General features: G+C 39.9%; 1 protein-coding gene across 2 annotated transcripts; it reads left to right on the top strand.

Annotated features, from left to right (window-relative positions):
- The first annotated feature begins 1,638 nt into the window (after nt 1-1,638).
- On the top strand, nt 1,639-19,661 carry LOC127639109 (FYVE, RhoGEF and PH domain-containing protein 4-like). Of its 2 annotated transcripts, none has more exons than XM_052120957.1 (16): nt 1,639-1,973; nt 2,330-2,465; nt 3,629-3,971; nt 5,525-5,617; nt 5,989-6,134; nt 11,104-11,260; nt 11,664-11,802; nt 12,754-12,812; nt 13,037-13,183; nt 13,718-13,890; nt 13,988-14,018; nt 14,092-14,175; nt 14,505-14,630; nt 17,664-17,813; nt 17,893-18,033; nt 19,043-19,661. In XM_052120957.1, exons 1-16 carry the CDS (start codon nt 1,958-1,960, stop codon nt 19,301-19,303), a joined length of 2,202 nt encoding a protein of 733 aa, XP_051976917.1. In that variant the 5' UTR covers nt 1,639-1,957; the 3' UTR covers nt 19,304-19,661. The 2 variants fall into 2 exon arrangements, with proteins under 2 accessions (XP_051976917.1, XP_051976918.1); XM_052120958.1 differs by lacking the exon at nt 1,639-1,973 and having other exon boundaries at nt 2,445-2,465; nt 3,629-3,648; nt 3,741-3,971.
- Nucleotides 19,662-20,740: the final 1,079 nt, after the last annotated feature.

The raw sequence follows: 20,740 nt of genomic DNA, 5'->3' as shown, positions 1-20,740 counted from the left end.
CACTTATATTGAAAGTGGCCCATTTTTGAAGTGTTGAAAGTCAGAAATGTGAAGCTTATAATTTTATAAAAGCACTTACAATAATTCTTCTGTAAAAACATGTGTATTGAGCTGAAAGTTGTTTAAATTGCCATTTACTGTCATTTTAGGGTGTACAGGGTACGTTGTCATGGCAACGAAGTTGCAAAATTGGATATAAGTTTACACAGAAAAGGTTAGTAAGCGATTTTATTGCACTAAAATCATGTTAACGCACTTTTTTTTACGTCTTGAGGCTATACTTTTGAAACCGTGTGTACTGGCCTCATTCACTGCCATTGGTAGTGTCTCACTGTACCCCGATTTTTGCTTCATTTTTTTTTTAAAGGAAAGGAAGGATGGGTCAGTTTTATTTTTGTGTTAATCTACATAATTCCACAAATGTTTTTGAATGAGCTTAACTTGTGTTAAACCCAGTGTGATATGCTTATTATAAGCCAAGCTTTAAATTCTCATGAAATTGAGAGTTTGTGGATTCAGGAACTTCTCCTTGCAAAGGTTTATAAAGTAAAGGGACACAGAGAGGGACCTTTGTCATGGACTCTGAGCTTGAGGAACTGAGAAATGACAAAGGATGTTTATGACTGCCAACAACAGAGGCTTCCACAGCATCATGTTTCTTGAGAGAGACAGTAACATTGTTAGTAGTTTTTTATTTTTTATCTACTTTTCAAAAAACAATGTCAGATTGACTTTAGACCAGGGAGAATGGGAATATTTGTCACAATTTTGACTCCCTTTTTTGACCACTTCTGTCAAATGCATACTAACGTGAATACATGAATGAATACTTTATTGATTGTACACAGTTTAAGCATCTGGTGGTGTTGGTTCATCGTCTGCCACGCAACAACCTCAAATATAATTTTGAATAACCCCTAATCCTCAGTACGAGCAAGAGTAAAAGGGATGCTTGCCTTTGCAAATACCACTAATTAAGAAATGCACAACTCAATTAGCGTAAAGTTTTCTGTTGGAGGCAGCATCGGTGAGACCGTGTACACCGCGCTCTTTCTTAGACGTTCTGTCCCTTTAACCCTTGTCTGTACCATTGCGCTGCCCGAGGCTTATAACACACCCACCCCCCCCCGTCCCCACACTGCCCCCGAATATTATAATTTTTGCGGACCTTATATAATTATAAGGTGCGGACTGGCCATTGGGTGAACAGAGCAGGCCGGTGGCGAAATGGGCCGAATGGGCCATGATAAGCTAAAATGAGCTGCCACGTTATGCAGAACGGACCACAAAAGTGCGTGTGTGTGTGTGTGTGTGTGTGTGTGTGTGTGTGTGTCTACATACATACATTTAGACATTGAAAAAAAATGTACTTTAAAATTAAACTTGCGTATTTATAATGTATGAAACAAAATTGGATCCAAGATTACATTTCTTCGAACTTGACATGTCTTAAACTAGATTTTTAAAAGATGGACCCAGTTATTGACCAGGTTAAATGAGATCTGTTGGATTCTAAATGCACAGCATCGCAAAGGAGGATGTGTGTTATAGTGCAGAGAATAGAGGAAGTTTTTCAACAGTGAAACCCTTGAGATGTTGCTTTCAGTTTAGACTTGCATTCAGTGACCGTTACGGATCACTCAGATGACTTTTACACACTCACTAAACATTGCATGCTTTAAAAGGAAACTATTTGCCACTCTGTTGCTTAAACATTATTTGAATACATCCTGAATCACTTGGTTCAAACTGTGAATTCGGATGGAAACAGTGTTTACACCGTTATAGGCTCTGTTGTTTGTGACCTTTCTGTTCCATTCTGGTTTGAGTGTATCGGTAGCATCTGTGTGTGTCGACAGGAGATGTTGGAAGCCTCTGGCAGCGTGATGGTACAGACAGGAGTTTAAGGGACAGAACGTCAGTTCTAAGAAGGAGCGTGGTGTACACGGTCTCACCGATGCCTCCTCCAACAGGTACGTCATGCAGAAAACTTTACGCTAATTGAGTTGTGCATTTCTTAATTAGTGGTATTTTCAAAGGCATCACTTTTGCTCTTGCTTATACTGAGGATTTTTAAAAATGATATTTAAGGTTGTTGCGTGGCAGACGATGAAATGAGTAAAAAATGCCATAGGCTTACATTTAAAGAGTCATATAGAGAGACTAGAAAATCATAGACTCGTGGGTGATCTTTGTCCTACTACCATCACCCTCAAAACCAAACGGTTATAGCATAGAACAAACATTACGTCTAATATAAAGGATTGTAATGGGTTGTGACCAGTATTATGTGTATTAGAAATGAGAATAAGATTCTTTTTCACTTTAGTGCGTCCAAAAACAAAATTCCAGTGTCAATTGAAGATTTCAACTGGAAACATCATGGAAAATGAAGAAACCGTGAAAAATACAAGTCGAGGGAAGACTACTGCTGTGTCAAAATACTACAGGCATTCTGACAAAAGGTAGCTTCATGTGTCTGTGTGTGCATGAGAAATGATACGAAAACATATTTCCACATTTTAAAATGAGTGTTTAATCAAATTCAAAAATTTGAAATAACACAATTAATTACATTTTATGGAGTACTTTTGGGAAGTTGACACGTGAGATGCTATACTTCACCTAAAACTATTTTAAACAAAATTTTGCTCAGAGTAAAATAAGTATGCATGCAGTTTTATGACCTCTATTAATTGAGACCACATGGAATATTTTACTTTTACATTTTTACTTTTAAATGTATTTGTTAGTCATAGGACTATATATAGAAATGTCAATGAAAAAGGGGATTTTAAATGCAACTAACCAAATAAAGCACCTAAATATACATTTTCCCTTTTACGTTCATATAGATTTTAAACTAAAATCTAAAAGTCTTATGGTGCCTTGAACACATTTTTTTTTTTAAATGTATAAAAAAGGTATATTTCACATTTGTGACTTTATTTCTCGTAATTGTGATTATTTCTCATAACTGCGACTTTATATCTCGCAATTGGAACTTTATTTCTATATCAAATGCAAGATTATATCTCTTAATTATCAGAAATGGAGTTGCAATTATGTGAAATAAAATCACAATTGTAAGATATGAAGTCAGAATTACCTTAATTAATTTTTATTGCAATGTGTGATAAAGGCGTGTGCGTGCGTGTGGTTACGAGGACATTTTTTTAGGTTACAAACTGGTAATTACAAGGATATTATGCTATAAATGTGGTTTATGAGGACATTTCTAGTGTCCCCATAATTTAAATAGCTTAAACATATTAAACAATGTTTTATTGAAAATGTAAATACATTTTTTGTGAGGTTTAGGGGTCGTGTTAGTTTTAGGGGATAGACTATAAAGTTTGTACAGTATAAAAATCATTATGTCTATGGAAAGTCCTCATAATGGTGTGTGTGTGTGTGTGTGTGTGTGTGTGTGTGTGTGTGTGTGTGTCTGTGTGTGTGTCTGTGTGTGTGTCTGTGTGTGTGTCTGTGTTGCGTGCGCGCGCTTCATAAATGGGTCAGTGCGGAGAAATTCACCCTCTCGTTTCTCTTTGTAACCCTCTGCTTTGCTTACACTTTCACTTCCTGTTGAAGATTTCTCACCTAAATCTCTCTTCTACCTCACTTCCAGTTCCACCAAAGCTACACCAGGTTCTTCTTCACCTAAACATCTCATAGAAGATCACGTTAACCCTGAATGTTCAGACTTTGAAGCCAAACAAATAGACGGTGTCTTCGATCAGGTCTCCTCGCAGGACTCCAGTTGGCCTGATTGGTCGGGTTGGTGGTCAGAGGAGGTCAAAGAGGAGGGAGAGATTGAAGAGCAAGAGACCAGCACAGATGCCGAACACACACAGATGCTGTCAAAAACCAGCAAGCGTGAAAGTCTTCTCCAAAATCATGAAGATACTCCATGCCAGGAGAACTTCACAGATGAACAGATGCAGAACATAGAGAAGGATGGAAACAAACAAGTGAGTGATACTGCATTTCAGGACATCAAATGCATAATATAAACGTATTGAAACCATCCTGAACAAACACGGATGCATAGCAGAGCCCTGGCAACGGCTAAGACCACCTTAGCAACTGCGTAGCAATACACTTTAAACCACTGAGAACACCTTAGCAACCACATAGCAATGCACTTAAAACCACCCAGAACACCTTAGCAACCGCATAGCAATGCCCTGGCAACCACTCAGAACACCTTAGAAACCATGTAGCAATGCCCTGGCAACCACTCAGAACACCTTAGAAACCATGTAGCAATGCCCTGGCAGCCACTCAAAGCACCTTAGCAACCACGTAGCAATACACTTTAAACCACCCAGAACAACGTAACAACTGCATTGCAATGTCCATGCAACCACGTAGCAATGCACTTTAAACCACCCAGAACACCTTAGCAACCACATAGCAATGCACTTAAAACCTTCCAGAACACCTTAGAAACTGCATAGCAATGCCCTGGCAACCACTCAGAACACTTTAGCAACCACGTAGCAACGACATTAAAACCACTCAAAACACCTTATCAACCACATAGCAATGTACTTAAAACCATTCAGAACTCCTTAACAATTACGTAGCAATTCCATGGAAACCACTCGGAACACCTTATCAACAATATTGCAATGACCTAGCAACCACGTAGCGATGCACTTTAAACCATCCATAACACCTTAGAAACTGCATAGCAATGCCCTGGCAACAACTCAAAACACCTTATCAACCACGTAGCGATGCACTTTAAACCATTCAGAACACCTTAACAACTGTGTAGCAATACCCTGGAAACCACATTTTTAACACCTTGGCAACCACATAGCAATGCCCTGGCAACCACCCAGACCACCTTATTAACGGCAATGCACTTAAAACCATCCAGAAAACCTTAGAAACCACATAGCAACACTTTGGCAACCACTCGGAACACTTTAGCAACCACGTAACGATGACAATAAAACCACTCAGAACACCTTAGCAACCACATGGCAACACCCTGGCAACCACTCAGGACACTTTGCAACTGCATGGCAATGCACTCGGAACACCTTAGCAACCACATAGCAACACTTTTTAAACCACTCAGAGCACCTTCGCAAACGCATACCAATGTACCTAAAACCACCCAGAGTACCTTAGCAACCGAATATCTACACCCTGGTGACCACTGGCACGCCATTGTGACAGCAACTAGTAGTTTAATACAGGCAGGGTATTCAGATTTGCATTGTATTCCTCTAAACCCTACACTATGTTGTTTGAAGAAAAAAAAGAAACACAACTGTCTAGTGAAACCAGCAATGGGTATTTCTGTTGTCTGTCTGTCTATATTTATCAGAACCTAACCATCTGCCCAACCGCATGACACACTCATGTGTCCACTCATGTTTTCCACTCCGAGTGTGTTTTGATGTTTCTAACATTAGTTGTAGACATTACAAAAGTGTTGTGCCACAGAACACGGACAGCGATGATGCTTTCAGAAAGACTGCAGGAAATAACATGTTATTTTCAACAGGAGGAGATTAAAGAGCTGAAACTCTATAAGATAGCTAATGAACTTCTGCAGACGGAGAGGGCGTATGTAGCCCGTCTACATTTACTGGACCAGGTCAGTTACTGTTCATTTAGTTGAATGTTTTTGACATTTTTCTGGCCCTAAAAAGTATTGGGACACTTGAACTAATAACAGTAGATTCCCAATATCAAACCATGTGGCATTTATTTTAAATAAAGATAACACAAGCACACCTTTCAAGCAAAATATGTCCATATTTAATGTGCTGCACTGTGTGAACTTAAAGGGAACTGACTTCACACATCCACTAAAAATCACTGTGACATCATTTGATTAAAAGTCATTGAGCAAAAATGGCTCAGAAATGTGAAGTTAGTTCTGAAAAAAGCTCCAGCAGCATTTGCTTGCAGATGCCACTTATTTTGTTATTCTGATCATAATGATTGTGTACTTTGTGTTTGCAGGTGTTTTGTGCTAAATTGGCTGAGGAAGCTGGGAAGGGAACATTTCCGCTAGATGTTGTGAAGGGCATCTTCTCTAATGTGGGATCCATCTATATCTTTCACAATGACTTTCTCCTGCCTGACCTAGAGACACGGATGAGCCAGTGGTGAGCTTTGACTCATCAGACAAGTCATTGATTAATTTGATAATTAATAGATATATATAGGTGTGTGTGTGAGCGTGTATTTATCACTTTGTGGGGACCAAATGTCCCCATAAGGATAGTAAAACCCGAAATGTTTGACCTTGTGGGGACATTTTGTCGGTCCCCATGAGGAAAACAGCTTATAAATCATACTAAATTATGTTTTTTGAAAATGTAAAAATGCAGAAAGTTTTCTGTGAGGGTTAGGTTTAGGGGATAGAATATAAAGTTTGTACAGTATAAAAACCTGTGTGTGTGTGTGTGTGTGTGTGTGTGTGTGTGTGTGTGTGTGTGTGTGTGTGTGTGTGTGTGTGTGTGTGTGTGTGTGTGTGTGTGTGTGTGTGTGTGTGTGTGTGTGTTTTATGGGAGCGGTAGTGTAGCGGTTAGCGCGCTGCGCTATGAACCTGGCGACCTGAGTTCAGTTCTCGCTCATGGCCAACACCAGTGATGATTATCTGAACCGGTCCCGGGCCTCCCCTAGGTCGACTCAGCCTAAAATGAGTACCTGGTGCGGTGTGTAAAACATTGCCACTGGGGAGACAAAGGCGGTCGGGCGTGGTGCTGGCCACCCACCCCCTCGTGTACCGTTCCGGCCTTCATAGGTGCTCGCTAACAGCACTTGCCCCTACAGTCTGTTAAGGCTAAATGGGGGATCTTTGTGTGTGTAATATATTCACAAACATTACAAAGAATGGTTACAAAATAAGATAACTTTGACAAGCTAAAGAAGTGTGTGCATTGATAAAACTGGATTTTGTTTTCCCTTTTTTTTTTTTTCTTCATTATTTTAATAACAGTACAAACACATTTGGTTACATCTCCAGTATTCTATGAAAAAACGAATCTCTATTATGATTGGATCAGTCAATGTGAGCCCATTTTTGAAAGATTTTCATTACAAATCTATAAACCCCATTTAAGAAAGACAATGCGTTTCATAGGGGCCTTTAGCCCCTGAAACAGGGGGGGCTTTCTACCCCAAAAACTATCCTTGCACTTATTGGACAGTTATTGATTTTTTTATTTTTTTATTTAATGACCTTAACCAAAACTGAAAATGATAAGTATTTTATTTTTGGTATTATTGATTCATATATTAACGAATAAAAGCAAGAACATTTACAAACAGAATCAATACTTAACCCCCTCTATTACTACCCCCCCCCCCCCCATCCCCAACTCCTCTCACAAGAACACTCCAGTGTTCCCACATGATTATCAACACACAAAAACAATAACACAAATAACATCTACACCTCACTCTCCACTGTCCCTCCCAAGAGCCCTCCAAAAATGGCAGTTATTTGCCCCACTTTCCAAATTACCCAATCCTCTAGATACCCCTTCTTCAAAAGCTGCTACCCTCCCCATCTCCGCACACCACTCCGGAAATGATGGTGCTCCGTCCAACTTCCAACCCCTTAAAATGACATGTCTGCGAATCATAACACTTGTCAGAACCCAATTTATGACCGTTCCATTGCCCAAAATGCAAAGTCTGGGGCAAAGTTAAACTTGAGTGCTCAAAACGTCACACAAATATCTCTGAACCCTCAATCAAAAATCTTGAATCTTAACACCCCCCCCCCCCACACCCCCCAAAAAGACGACAGCATGTGGGTGTGTCTATAAGACCTAGTCTATATAATCTAGGTGGTGTCCAGTAAAATCTTAAATTGCATTAGGCGAACCCTTGCATCTCTAGATGCAGACTTGAATTTTTTTTTAAATCCTAGTCCACACTCCTTCCTCCAATACCAAATTCAAATCTTTCTCCCATAATCTCTTGATAGAAGTTAAAGCTCCATCCCCCAGACTCTGAATTAGCAGGGAGTAATACACTGATGCCTCATGACCTTTTCCAAAAGCATTAATCACCACTCCCAGAGTATCTGCTGCTTTAGGGGTGTGTGTGCTACTTCCAAAAACCGTACAGAGCAGGTGGCACAGCTGTAAATACCTACAAAACTGAGATCTGTGATCCCAAAATGATGACACAGATTCTCAAAAGATCTCAGCACTCCAATCTCATACAGGTCGCCAAGTGTAGAAACCCCCCTCACAATCAATTCTGGCCAACAGTAAGGGGACTTATTGATGCATAATTTGGGGTTCAGCCATATACTTGAGGCAACATTTAAATAAATGTCAGAATTAAACACTCTGGCCACTCTTGTCCAAATCACATGCCAATTTGAAATAACGGGGTGTGACTTAACTTCTCCAGTTAGTTTGATAGAAAGGCTTTGCTATGGCAAAATAGGGGCAAGGACTTCCTGTTCAATAGAAAACCAGGGAGGGACTCTTTCAGGTGGAAGCGACCAATGCATAATAATAAAACAAAATCTTGGGTCGGCCTAGCCCACCTTTGTCTATTGGTTTATGTAACTTATTGAAATATAATCTGGGACGTTTACCATTCCAAATGAAGGACTTCGCTATGCTATCAAATTGTTTGAAATAATAGAGGGGGACATCAAAAGGAGAGATTGTAGCAGGTAGTTGAATTTTGGAATACAATAAATTTTAATAACATTAATCTTCCAAATCATAAATAAATGTAATGAAGCGCACCTGCACACATCGATCTAAAACCTTTTTATTAAAGGGCCAAAATTGACTAACTAAATCACACAAATTTGCAGGGAATAAAATACCCAAATACTTAATGCCCTTTTTGGGCCACTAGAAGGCTCCTGGCTGAAAAGCCGTTACCGGGCAGTATGCTGTCAGAGCCAAAGCTTCGGATTTAGACCAATTAACTCTGTATCCTGAGAACTTAGAAAATGAATTAATAATTCTGTGTAGGCAAGGCATAGATCTAATTGGGTCTGAGATGAATAATAAAATATAATTTGCGTAAAGCAAAAGCTTATGTGCCACACCTCCCGCCACCACCCCTGGAAAATCATCCTCCTTTCTTATCGTGGGTACTAATGGTTCCAGGGCAAGACAGAACAATAAAAGGGAAAGCGGGCAACCCTGCCGAGTGCCCCTTTTCTGGGTAAAATAATCTGAAATTAATCCATTTGTTGGTACCGCCGCTACCGGGTGTCTATAAAGAAACAATCCAACCAATGAATGTACTCCCGAACCCGTACATTTCCAAAATCTTAAAAAGATAATCCCATTCTACCATATCAAGTGCATTTTCGTTATCAAGTGAGATGGCAGCGACCGGAGACTGATCATTCGCTACTGACCACATGATAGTGATGAAACCCACCTGATCTATATGTATAAGAGATGTCATAACTTAATCGGTTGGCCAACATTTTCTAGCTGGATCAGGGAAATTGGACGGTAACTTTTACATTCGCTTGGGTCATGTGTCATGGTTGGAGGAATCTTTCCATTCTTTAACGATTCAGTATAAACTTCTAACAAAAGTGGAGCCAGTTCTGTAGCATAAGATCTAAAAATACTCGGCGGCAAATCCATCTGGCCCCGGAGCCTTGCCTGTAGGTAAGGCCTTAATTACCTCGTCAAGCTCCTCCAAGGCTATCTCAGAATCATTTTTGCTCAGTCGTCAGTTTAGGGAGTTCTAATGGTTCCACGAAGTTTCTAATATCGTCATCAGTAGACAAAGATGTGGATCTATGAAGATCAAAAGGCATTATTAATATCAGTGGAGGTAACATTTTCACCAGTAGCAGATTTCACTGAAGGAATGGTAGAAAAAGACTCTCTCTGCTTTATATATCTAACCAAAAGCTTCCCTGCTTTGTCCCCCGACTCACAGTTCTGTATGAGTGTCTTGCCCTGAATAACCAAAACTCCACTTTCCATGATAAAATAGTATTTTATCTATATTTCAATCGGATCAATTCTCTGAGGCCATCAGACGACATTCGGCGCTTCAGCTCTGCCTCTGCACTTTTAATATTCCTTTCCAACTTAACGAGTTCTCATGCTTTGGATTTTTTGGTAAATGAGGCATACTGTATGATCCGACCCCTAAGAACCTGCTTAAGTGCCTCCCAAGCCACGCCCACAGAGGATAATGAGGACCAGTTGGGGCGGCTGTGGCTCAGATGGTAGAGCGGGTCGGCTACCAATCGCAGCGTTGGTGGTTCGAATCCCGGCCCACACGGCTCCACATGCCGAAGTGTCCTTGGGCAAGACACTGAACCCCGAGTTGCTCCCAATGGCAGGCTAGCGCCTTGCATGGCAGCTCTGCCGCCATTGGTGTGTGAATGTGAGTGTGGATGGGCGATTGGGACACAGTGTAAAGCGCTTTGGTAACCTCTAAGGTTAATAAAAAAGCGCTATATAAGTGCAGACCATTTACAATTTACCATATATACATTGATTTCAGCCTTTAACATTTGATGGAATCAGGGTTTTGCAAAAGGTTTACATTTAAAGCGCCAACTATTTGATTTCTTTTACTCCGTAAGTGGCAACATCTCTAAACTCACCAGGGCGTGATCTGAGACTAAGATGTTTCCAGTTGAGCAATCAACAACCGATGAAATGAGGGACTTGCATATCATGAAAGTTGGCTTTTTATAAAATGCGCTCTGTAGGTATTCAGATATTTAACACGCATACACACATAATGGTCTAATAAGCTTCCAATCACAGCTCTCACCCAATCACATTTTCTTTCTATCATAAAAGCAGATCCTCTCAAGTTTTGCCACATTTGGCTTTGCTTGAAAGCACACATGCCATATTATCCCCTCTCTTGCAACACCTCGACCATACAGATCCAGTGAACTTAACTGTAATTGCGAAATTTGGTAAGATATTCAGAGGGAATGTGTATTATTCAGCATTGCCTATGACAGTAAAATCAGCAAAGGAAAATCAATTTGTGATAGTCGAGTATTGCTTTTAATAGTTGACTAGTTGATGCAGAACAAGTACTCGATTAGTCGATTACTCATGTGCATCTCTTATATACAACCTCTCTGTCTTTCTACAGGGAATCCACACCCCATATTGGGGACATCTTAGCACAGCTCGCGCCCTTTCTGAGGATGTACGGCGAGTATGTGAAAAACTTTGACAATGCAATGGATCTGCTAAAGCAGTGGACGGAGCGCTCGGCACAGTTTAACACCATTATTCAGGACATACAGGTGCGCGTGTTTGTGCATTTACCTAGACGGCTGATTTAAATTAACAAAAGTGTTGAACACAGTATGTTTGTAATGGCTTACTAATCATACTGCATACTGTAAAACTAATATGAATGTTAACAACCAGAGCACAATGCATGAGATACTTTATCCCACAATGTGCTTGACTTGACCTTCCATTTTCATTGAGAGGAATAAACCGGAAATTATACCAACAGCAATTTCAGGTTCAATACATGTTAAGCTCAGTTGTTGCATAATGTTGATTACCACAACAAATCTTGACCATCCTTTCCTTTAAAAAAAGGATCAAATCTGGGTTGTAAAAAGTTCAAAACTACTGTGTTTATGTCTGAGAACTGGACACATTAACTGGTCTGAATTGTGTCAAATGTTTCTATAGAGTCTGGAGGTCTGTGGAAATCTCACTCTTCAGCATCACATGTTAGAGCCGGTGCAGCGGGTTCCTCGATATGAGATGCTGCTCAAAGATTATTTGAAAAAACTCCCAGAGGACGACACGGACCGCAGCCAGGCCGAAAGTGAGATACGCTTTAGCATTATTCATAGTCCAACTGTTCCGTTACTTACTCTAGTATTTGGTTAATTCAGTTACATTTCTACTGTTTCACAATTTAAAACTAGCTGCTCAAATTTGGGCTTTTTTTTTTGCAGTCCTTTTTAACATTATATCAGGGAATATTCATAAATTATAATTGTAACCGGGTTTAAAATGGACAAGGAGGCGGCGGGAACTGGCTGAACAGTCAAAATAATATTTAATGAAAACATAAAAAGACACAGACATAGACACGTGGCAGCTACGTGTGGCGCTCTCTCTCTCTCAAACTGCCACATCTGGCTCTGCTTTATCCCTCTCCTCGGCTGATTAGCCCGATTGGGGGCCGGCTGTGTGCACTCACGGCCCTACCCTCCTCCTCGTCACACTCCTCCCTCCTTTGCCTCATGCTGTAGACCCACCTTTCAACCTGGGACGGAGATGAGGGGAGGTAAAAGTGGAGCGACAGTGAGTGAGTGAGAGAGAAAAAAAATTGCTTGCCTTTTTCAAATATACTGTTGCCTGGTCCTAGACCACTCCTCCAACTCTTGCGGACAACAGCTGCTCCTCCCCAGACGGCCTGGAGTGAGTCCTCTGACCCCTGGCGGATGGAACACCCCTCTGTGTTGGTGAACAGTCAAAATAATGTTTAATGAAAAGTTAAAAAGACACAAACATAAAGACACACATGGCTTTCTCTCTCGATCTGCCGCATCCGGCCCGGCCACGCCCTCCTCTTTTAAGGTTTTGTCACAATGCGACACAATTTTACTTAACTTCACTTTCTGTAATGTCATATTAAGGACACTTTCCATGAACTATTGAATAATAAAATAAGATCAAATTAGAATACTGTTTGGCTCACAACTGTTTGATTTCAGTTCCATAACTTGAATGCATCAGCTCCGGTATCACTTCTGCTTCTTGCTTCCAGAGTCTCTGAACATCATCTCAATGGCTGCAATTCACTCCAACATGGCCATCCGCAAGATGGTGAGAAACACTTTCCTAGCTTTTGCTCCTTTAATGTTAGAAGTGTGCTCTATATGAAGTCTTAATGCATTTCGTATGCAGAATTTCAGCAATGTAACAAACAACGCTGCGCCAAACACCAGTACAAGTTTCAATAAATTATAATCATTGTCCAGGTGCGTAGGTTTTCAGGTGTCCAGGTTTTCACTTCCATATTCATAAGTTCTCCATAATTTGTTTCCCAGGAGAACTTGAAGAAGCTGATGGAGATCTATGAGATGTTGGGAGGAGAGGAGGACATTGTGAACCCCTCAAACGAGCTCATCAAGGAAGGACAGATCTTAAAGCTCGCAGCTAGAAACGCGTCATCCATGGAGAGATATCTCTTCCTTGTTAGTTTGCTCAAGAATGCTTTGTTCACACAGCACATAAACAAAAAAAAAAATGTATTTTATTTTTTTCAAATATTTTTTCCAAGCTTTGAAATCTGATCCATTTTATCCCTGTGGTCCTCATGAGACGCTCTTGCACTTTCATGCACGTGATGTGTCCGAAACCACTCACTAAGGGCACTTCATGACAAGTGCCACATAAAATGAGTGAGCTAAAAGGAGTTCAGATATTATCAAAACATTTACTTGGCAGACTGAAATGGATTTCTAAAAATCTGGTTTTAATCAGATTTCAAACCACCAATGAATATGGATTGGGTTTGTAAAAATCTGCATTTTGGAAAAAGTCTGAAGCAGCACAGCTGTCCTGCTTAAGTTAAAACGGTTTCATAGACAAAATTATTTTGTTTACTATAATCACTTCTTGGTGTTCTCGAAGTTGTATTTAATGGGCCAAATCTAAGAGGCTGTTCGGCTTTTTAAAAGTTGAAGTTCTTTTTTTAAATAATTAAAGCTTTGCTCTTCTTTTTGCAGTTTAACAACATGCTGTTGTTCTGCGTGCCCAAGTTCAGTCTGGTGGGTCAGAGGTTCACTGTGCGCACACGGGTGGGTGTCGAGGGCATGAAGGTACTCGAGACTTCCAATGATGCCTATCCTCACACTTTCCAGGTGTCAGGCAAAGAGCGTACACTGGAGCTACAGGCCAGGTTGGAACGGCATGTTGGAACTTCTCATGCGTTCTCTCAATATAAAGAGATCGTTTCTGTTTTACTTGACAATGATTGCCATTTTTATTGTTCACAGCTCAGAGCAAGACAAAGAGGACTGGATCAAGGTAGCCATTTGGTTCATGAACTATATAAAAATCAGGAAGATATTTAGTTTATATGCAGGTGTGTGTTTTATAGGCATTCCAAGAGACCATTGAAATTTTTCAGCAGAAGAATGAAACGTTCAAATCGGCATCTAAAGAAGTTCTGGATGAGGTGTCTGTAAGTGCAACGAACATTTTCTGTATGTGTAGTCAGTACATGGAATTTCATTATATTCCTGTGTGTGTCCATACAGTATATTGTATATGTATGCTAATAAAGGTGTGTTTTGGCATGGTGGTGAAAGACCAGGCCTGTTCACCTGAATTTTGTAGGATTTAGATTCATTACAAAGCACTAAGTATAGACTAGAGCTTTACAAACCCCTAACGAGCAAGCCAAGTGCAACTACAGCATGGAATAAGGGGAGTTGAAGAGGAAATCCATATTTCACTGTTTCGTTTTCTATTAAGAAACTACTTTTATCTGGCTGTTTTTTCTCTCTTCAGAAAGAGGAGTTGGGAAAGAGAGCTCCACGATGGATTCGGGATAACGAGGTGACTATGTGCATGAAATGCAAGGAGCATTTCAACGCTTTGACTCGCAGGAGACACCACTGTAGGGCATGTGGATATGTGAGTTTACAAACACACATTTACCTAGATGAGAGTTTCTGTTTGCTTGACTTGTTCTAAAAGTAAAATTGTAATTAAAGGAATATTCCAGGTTCAATACAACTTAAGCTTAATCTTGACAGCATTTGTGGCATAATATTGATTAACACAAAAAAAAATCCAACTCCTCATGCAAAAATCTTGTTTTCCATACATTATTGCCCTTACTATATACACTCACTGAGCACTTTATTAGGAACACTACCTTTGCTCTCAAAACAGACTTATATTATTTGTGGCATGGGTTCCACATGATGTTGGAAACATTCCTTAGAGATTCTGGTCCATGTTGATATGATTGCATCACACAATTTCTGCATTTGTCAGCTGGTTGGTCAATGGATTCATGCTGTTGGTGCCAAATTCTGACCCTACCATCTGTGTGTCTCAGCAGAAATCGAGATTCATCAGTTTTTGTTTTTCCAGTCTTTAACTGTCCAGGTTTGGTGAGCCTGTGCCGACTCCAGCCTCATCCTTCTGTTCTTGGCTGACATAAGTGGAACCCGACGTGGTCTTCTACTGTTGTAGCCCATCCGTCTCAAGGTTCGACATGTTGTGCATACGGAGATCCTATTCTGCTCACTACAATTGTACAGAGTGGTTATCGGAGTTACCGTAGACTTTGTCAGCTTGAGCCAGTCTGGCCATTCTCCGTTGACAAGGCATTTCCGTCAATAAAACTGTCGCTCACTGGATGTTTTTTTTGTTTTTGGCACCATTTGGAGTAAATTCTAGAGACTGTTGTGTGTGAAAATCCCAGGAGATCAGCAGTTACAGAAACACTCAAACCAGCCCGTCTGGCACCAACAATCATGCACCGGTCCAAATCACTGTGATAAAAATGTTCCCCATTCTTATGGATGACGTGAACATTTACTGAAGCTCCTGACCCGTATCTGCATGATTTTATGCACTGCTGCAACACAATTGGCTGATTAGATAACCACATGATTAAGTAGATGTACAAGTGTAACTAATAAAGCACTCAGTGAGTGTAAGTAAGTAAATGGGGCCATTCCATAAACATTGAAATACTGTTTCAATCGTATAGACACAATACATAAAACAATATACAGGTGAAACTCGAAAAATTAGAATATCGTGCAAAAGTTCATTAATTTTCTATAGACTCATTACAAGCAAAGTAAGATATTTCAAGCCTTTATTTGATATAATTTTGATGATTATGGCTTACAGCTTATGAAAACCCCAAATTCAGAATCTCAGAAAATTAGAATATTGTAGGTTCAGTATTGTAGGCTCAAAGTGTCACACTCTAATCAGCTAAACACCTGCAAAGGGTTCCTGAGCCTTTAAATGGTCTCTCAGTCTGGTTCAGTTGAATTCACAATCATGGGGAAGACTGCTGACCTGACAGTTGTGCAGAAAACCATCATTGACACCCTCCACAAGGAGGGAAAGCCTCAAAAGGTAATTGCAAAAGAAGTTGGATGTTCTCTAAGTGCTGTATCAAAGCACATTAATAGAAAGTGAAGTGGAAGGGAAAAGTGTGGAAGAAAAAGGTGCACAAGCAGCAGGGATGACCGTAGCCTGGAGAGGATTGTCAGGAAAAGGCCATTCAAATGTGTGGGGAGCTTCACAAGGAGTGGACTGAGGCTGGAGTTACTGCATCAAGAGCCACCACACACAGACGGGTCCTGGACATGGGCTTCAAATGTCAAACGTCTTACCTGGGCTAAAGAAAAAAGAACGGGTCTGTTGCTCAGTGGTCCAAAGGCCTCTTTTCTGATGAGAGCAAATTTTGCATCTCATTTGGAAACCAAGGTCCCAGAGTCTGGAGGAAGAATGGAGAGGCACACAATCCAAGATGCTTGAAGTCCAGTGTGAAGTTTCCACAGTCTGTGTTGGTTTGGGGAGCCATGTCATCGGCTGGTGTTGGTCCACTGTGCTTTATTAAGTCCAGAGTCAACGCAGCCATCTACCGGGACATTTTAGAGCACTTCATGCTTCCTTCAGCAGACAAGCTTTATGGAGATGCTGACTTCATTTTCCAGCAGGACTTGGCACCTGCCCACACTGCCAAAAGTACCAAAACCTGGTTCAATGACCATGGTATTACTGTGCTTGATTGGCCAGGAAACTCGCCTCGCCTTGAACCCCATAGAGAATCTATGGGGCATTGCCAAGAGAAAGATGAGAGACATGAGACCAAACAATGCAGAAGAGCTGAAGGCCGCTATTGAAGCATCTTGGTCTTCCATAACACCTCAGCAGTGCCACAGGCTGATAGCATCCATGCCACGCCGCATTGAGGCAGTAATTAATGCAAAAGGGGCCCAAACCAAGTACTGAGTACATATGCATGATTATACTTTTCAGAGGGCCGACATTTCTGTATTTAAAATCCTCATGTAATATTCTAATTTTCTGAGATTCTGAATTTGGGGTTTTCATAAGCTGTAAGCCATAATCATCAAAATTATATCAAATAAAGGCTTGAAATATCTTACTTTGCTTGTAATGAGTCTATATAATATATTAGTTTCACCTTTTAAGTTGAATTGCTGAAATTAATGAACTTTTGCACGATATTCTAATTTTTCGAGTTTCACCTGTATGTGTTAACATGTTTTTAGTGGGATATAATCGCTTACGAACTCTTTCTGTGCAAAGTTATATTTTCTGTTACAACTTCATTGTCATGAGGACGTAAGGTTGGAGACGAACAACTAAAAGAACAACAAGTCTACCGCAAAAACGATCATTTCAACAACTGTACATCTCAAATAATACTCAATATTTAACTGAATTGCTTTTATAAATTTATAAGCTTCACATTTCTGCTTTTAAACGCTCCAAAAATTGGCCCCATTCACTTCCATTGTAAGTGCCTCACTGCAACTTTGCTGCTTCTTTTTTTAAGGGAGCGACGATCCAAACAAATTTTGATGATCAACATTATGCCACATTATTGAGCTTGGTATATATTGAACCGGAATACTCCTTTAACTAAAGTTTTGAAACGTGTCCTAGGTTGTTTGCTATAAATGTTCAGACTACAAGGCATTGCTGAGGTACGAAAGTAACAGATTAAATAAAGTGTGTAAGGACTGTTACTTCATACTGACCGGCAGAACAGGGGCTGAGGAACCAGCTGGGAGCAAGAAAAAAGGCATCCTTGAGGTACGTTTTTGGTGGGATCTTAATGTAAACATTATTTGGAAATGTTGATTTCTTGATTCTTTTCATAGTTTTTCAACAGATTGAAGCTGCGCAGGTCTCGGGGAATAGTTTTATATGTGGTTTCCTGCAGTACAGTGACCGAGCCAAACCATGTCAGAGGGTCTGGTGTGTGATTCCACAGCATGATGCGTTGGTTCTTTACCTGTATGGAGCTCCACAGGTGGGAAATACTAAATCATATAATTTGCTTCATGCTGGTTCGTTGAATGGCATTTGATTGGACAAAAATCTGTTTAGTGCGAGATGAGTCATCAAGACTTTTGTTCTGTTTTCTGGAAGAAAAAAATAGTTTTTGTCAACTTTTAGGAGTACACTAGCATATACAGTACTGTGCAAAAGTTTTAGGCACTTGGGAGAAATGTTGCATAGTGAGGATGTCTTGACAAATAATGCCATAAATGGTTCTAATTGATCAATTAACATCATACAAAGTCCAGTAAACATAAAAAAATCTTATTCAATATTTGGTGTTTTGTGAACCCTGAGATCTGGGTCAGCTTTCCTTAAATATCCAGACACAATACACATTGTGTTCCAAATGGTATTATCCATTGAACAGTGAGAATTTGGGGTTGAATGGGTTTTTGGTTTCCTGAGGTTTAACATTCAAGTAGTGGGATAGACCTCCAGAATTATACAGCATTTGGGCAAAGACCATATTACTTTGTTCCCATTAGTTTTATCAACATGGGAAAGGGACCATTATACCAGTCACACTAAGACATTTTTAATTATACCAAACATGCCTAGTTACATTATTTGTATACATCTGATATTATATTTAGTTACATACAGATCTTAGGTGAGTTTGAGGTGAATCTGAGCTGAAGGGGAACGGAGGAGAGGGGAGAGAATGGGACAGAAGTGGAAGTGCAACAATGAGGTGTGAATTAGCATTTTTGCTCAGTGGGCTGTGGTGCTTCAGGAAGAGTTGCTAATTGTGAGAAAGTTCATATGTCTCAAAGATCATACATTTACTCTTTGCCTTTGAATGCAAACGCATTGGCACCCCACCTTACAACACACTAAAGCTGAAGATATAAGTAACCATCTTAAGAGAAATGTATTTGTGAAGCATAGAAGACTTTTGCACAGTACTGTAGATAACCTCAAAACTAACACACACGGATGAAAAGCCATAAAACTGTAATGCTCTGGGACTTTTCCAGGATGTTAAAGCCCAGTGTACCATCCCACTATTGGGATACCAGGTCGAGGACATCCATAGAACCGTGGATCATCCGCCTACCAGCTTCCGTCTGTGCCAGTCCAAATCTATTCACTGCTTTACCGCCGACACGGAGGAGCTGAAACTGCGCTGGCTGAGAGTGATCAACAGAGCTGTGACTGGAGAGATTCCGGAATGCCAGACGCCATGCAATGGTGGCTTTGCCAACGGTTGCCATGAGACTGTACCCGATAGAGACTAGGTGTGATTAATGATGATTTTAATCTTGCATATGTCCTTAAATATGTCCTGAGTTGGACCATGTTGGTAACAGAAACACTTATGGAACATTGTTGCATTTGCTTGGAAGGTTTTTAAATCAACGGAGAACGTTCAGTCAACTGATCAATCCCAAATATTATAATGCACTATAATGTTGACTTCAGTCAGAGTGGTAAAATATTTGGTGTGTGATTTATTTAAAATGATTGTTGTCATTTGCTAGCACAAATTCTGCTGTGTGATTTGTTAGTCTTTTCTTTTGTCTTTTTATGTTTTCATGTAGTTTGTTACATTGTTCCAGTCCTGAAAATGTATGCACTTTATCTTTTTTTTGTAAACCAGGAAGTTGACATTAAAAATAAAATGTATTAAAGTTCTTGTAAGCATCTTCATCCCGAAGTTTAAGGTTTATTCTGTTCTTATTAGCACTTTTTAGTTTAATGTTTAATGTTTCGGGTTCAATACAAGTTAAGCTCAGTCGACAGCTTTTGTGGCATAATGTTGATTACCTCAATTTTATTTAAACTCGTTCCTCCTTTTATTTAAAAAAGCAAAAATCGAGGTTACAGTGTGGCACAGAGGGTTTAAACAGAAATGTGAAGCATAACATTTTATAAAAGCATTTGCATTAATTCTTCTGTTAAAACTTGTGTATAAATCGAGCTGTAAGGTTGTTTAAATCATCATGTCATTTTGGGTTTTAGGGTTTGTTGACATTACGTCATCATGGAAACGAAGTTGTAAAATTGGCTATAACTTTACACAGAAAAGGTTTGTGAGTGATTTTGTCACATTAAAATCATATTTACACTCATTGTTTACATCTTGTGGCTTTATTTTTGAAAAAATGTGTATTGTAACGTGCAAAAATTGGTTCCCATTCACTTCTATTGTAAGTGCATCACTGTAACCCGGATTTTGCTTTATTTAAAGAGGAACGAGTCCACATTAATTTTGTTTTAATTCTGATTGTTGATGTGAACATTAACTGAAGCTCCTGACCAGTATCTGCATGATTTTATGAACTGCTCTGCTACCACACAATTGGCTGAATAGATGATCGCATGGATGTTTGAGTATTTCTGTAACCGCTGATCTCCTGGGATTTTTAAGCTAATGACCCGACCAAATAATCAGTGAAATATGAATTATTGAAGCTGCTAGCGAGTAGCCCCCTCTGCTGTGAAAAGAAATGGCACACAGTAGGCAATGCTGCATGGGTTAAGTTTTTTGCCATGTAATATAATTCACTATGTGGGCTGTTTTGAACGCTCGGGGAAAACGGGGACTGTCCTCAGAAAACGGGGACGTCTGGGCACCATATTTTAACCCTTGTGCATCAATAATAAAAGGTCCTTTGAGGACAAAAATGTCCACGTAAAAACAAATGCTATAATATATATTAACATTATTTTCC

Source organism: Xyrauchen texanus, chromosome 47, assembly GCF_025860055.1.
Source record: "Xyrauchen texanus isolate HMW12.3.18 chromosome 47, RBS_HiC_50CHRs, whole genome shotgun sequence".
Classification (NCBI taxonomy): Eukaryota; Metazoa; Chordata; class Actinopteri; order Cypriniformes; family Catostomidae; genus Xyrauchen; species Xyrauchen texanus.
Note: the sequence above shows the minus strand (reverse complement) of the source record. Positions and strands in the feature narration are given on the sequence as shown.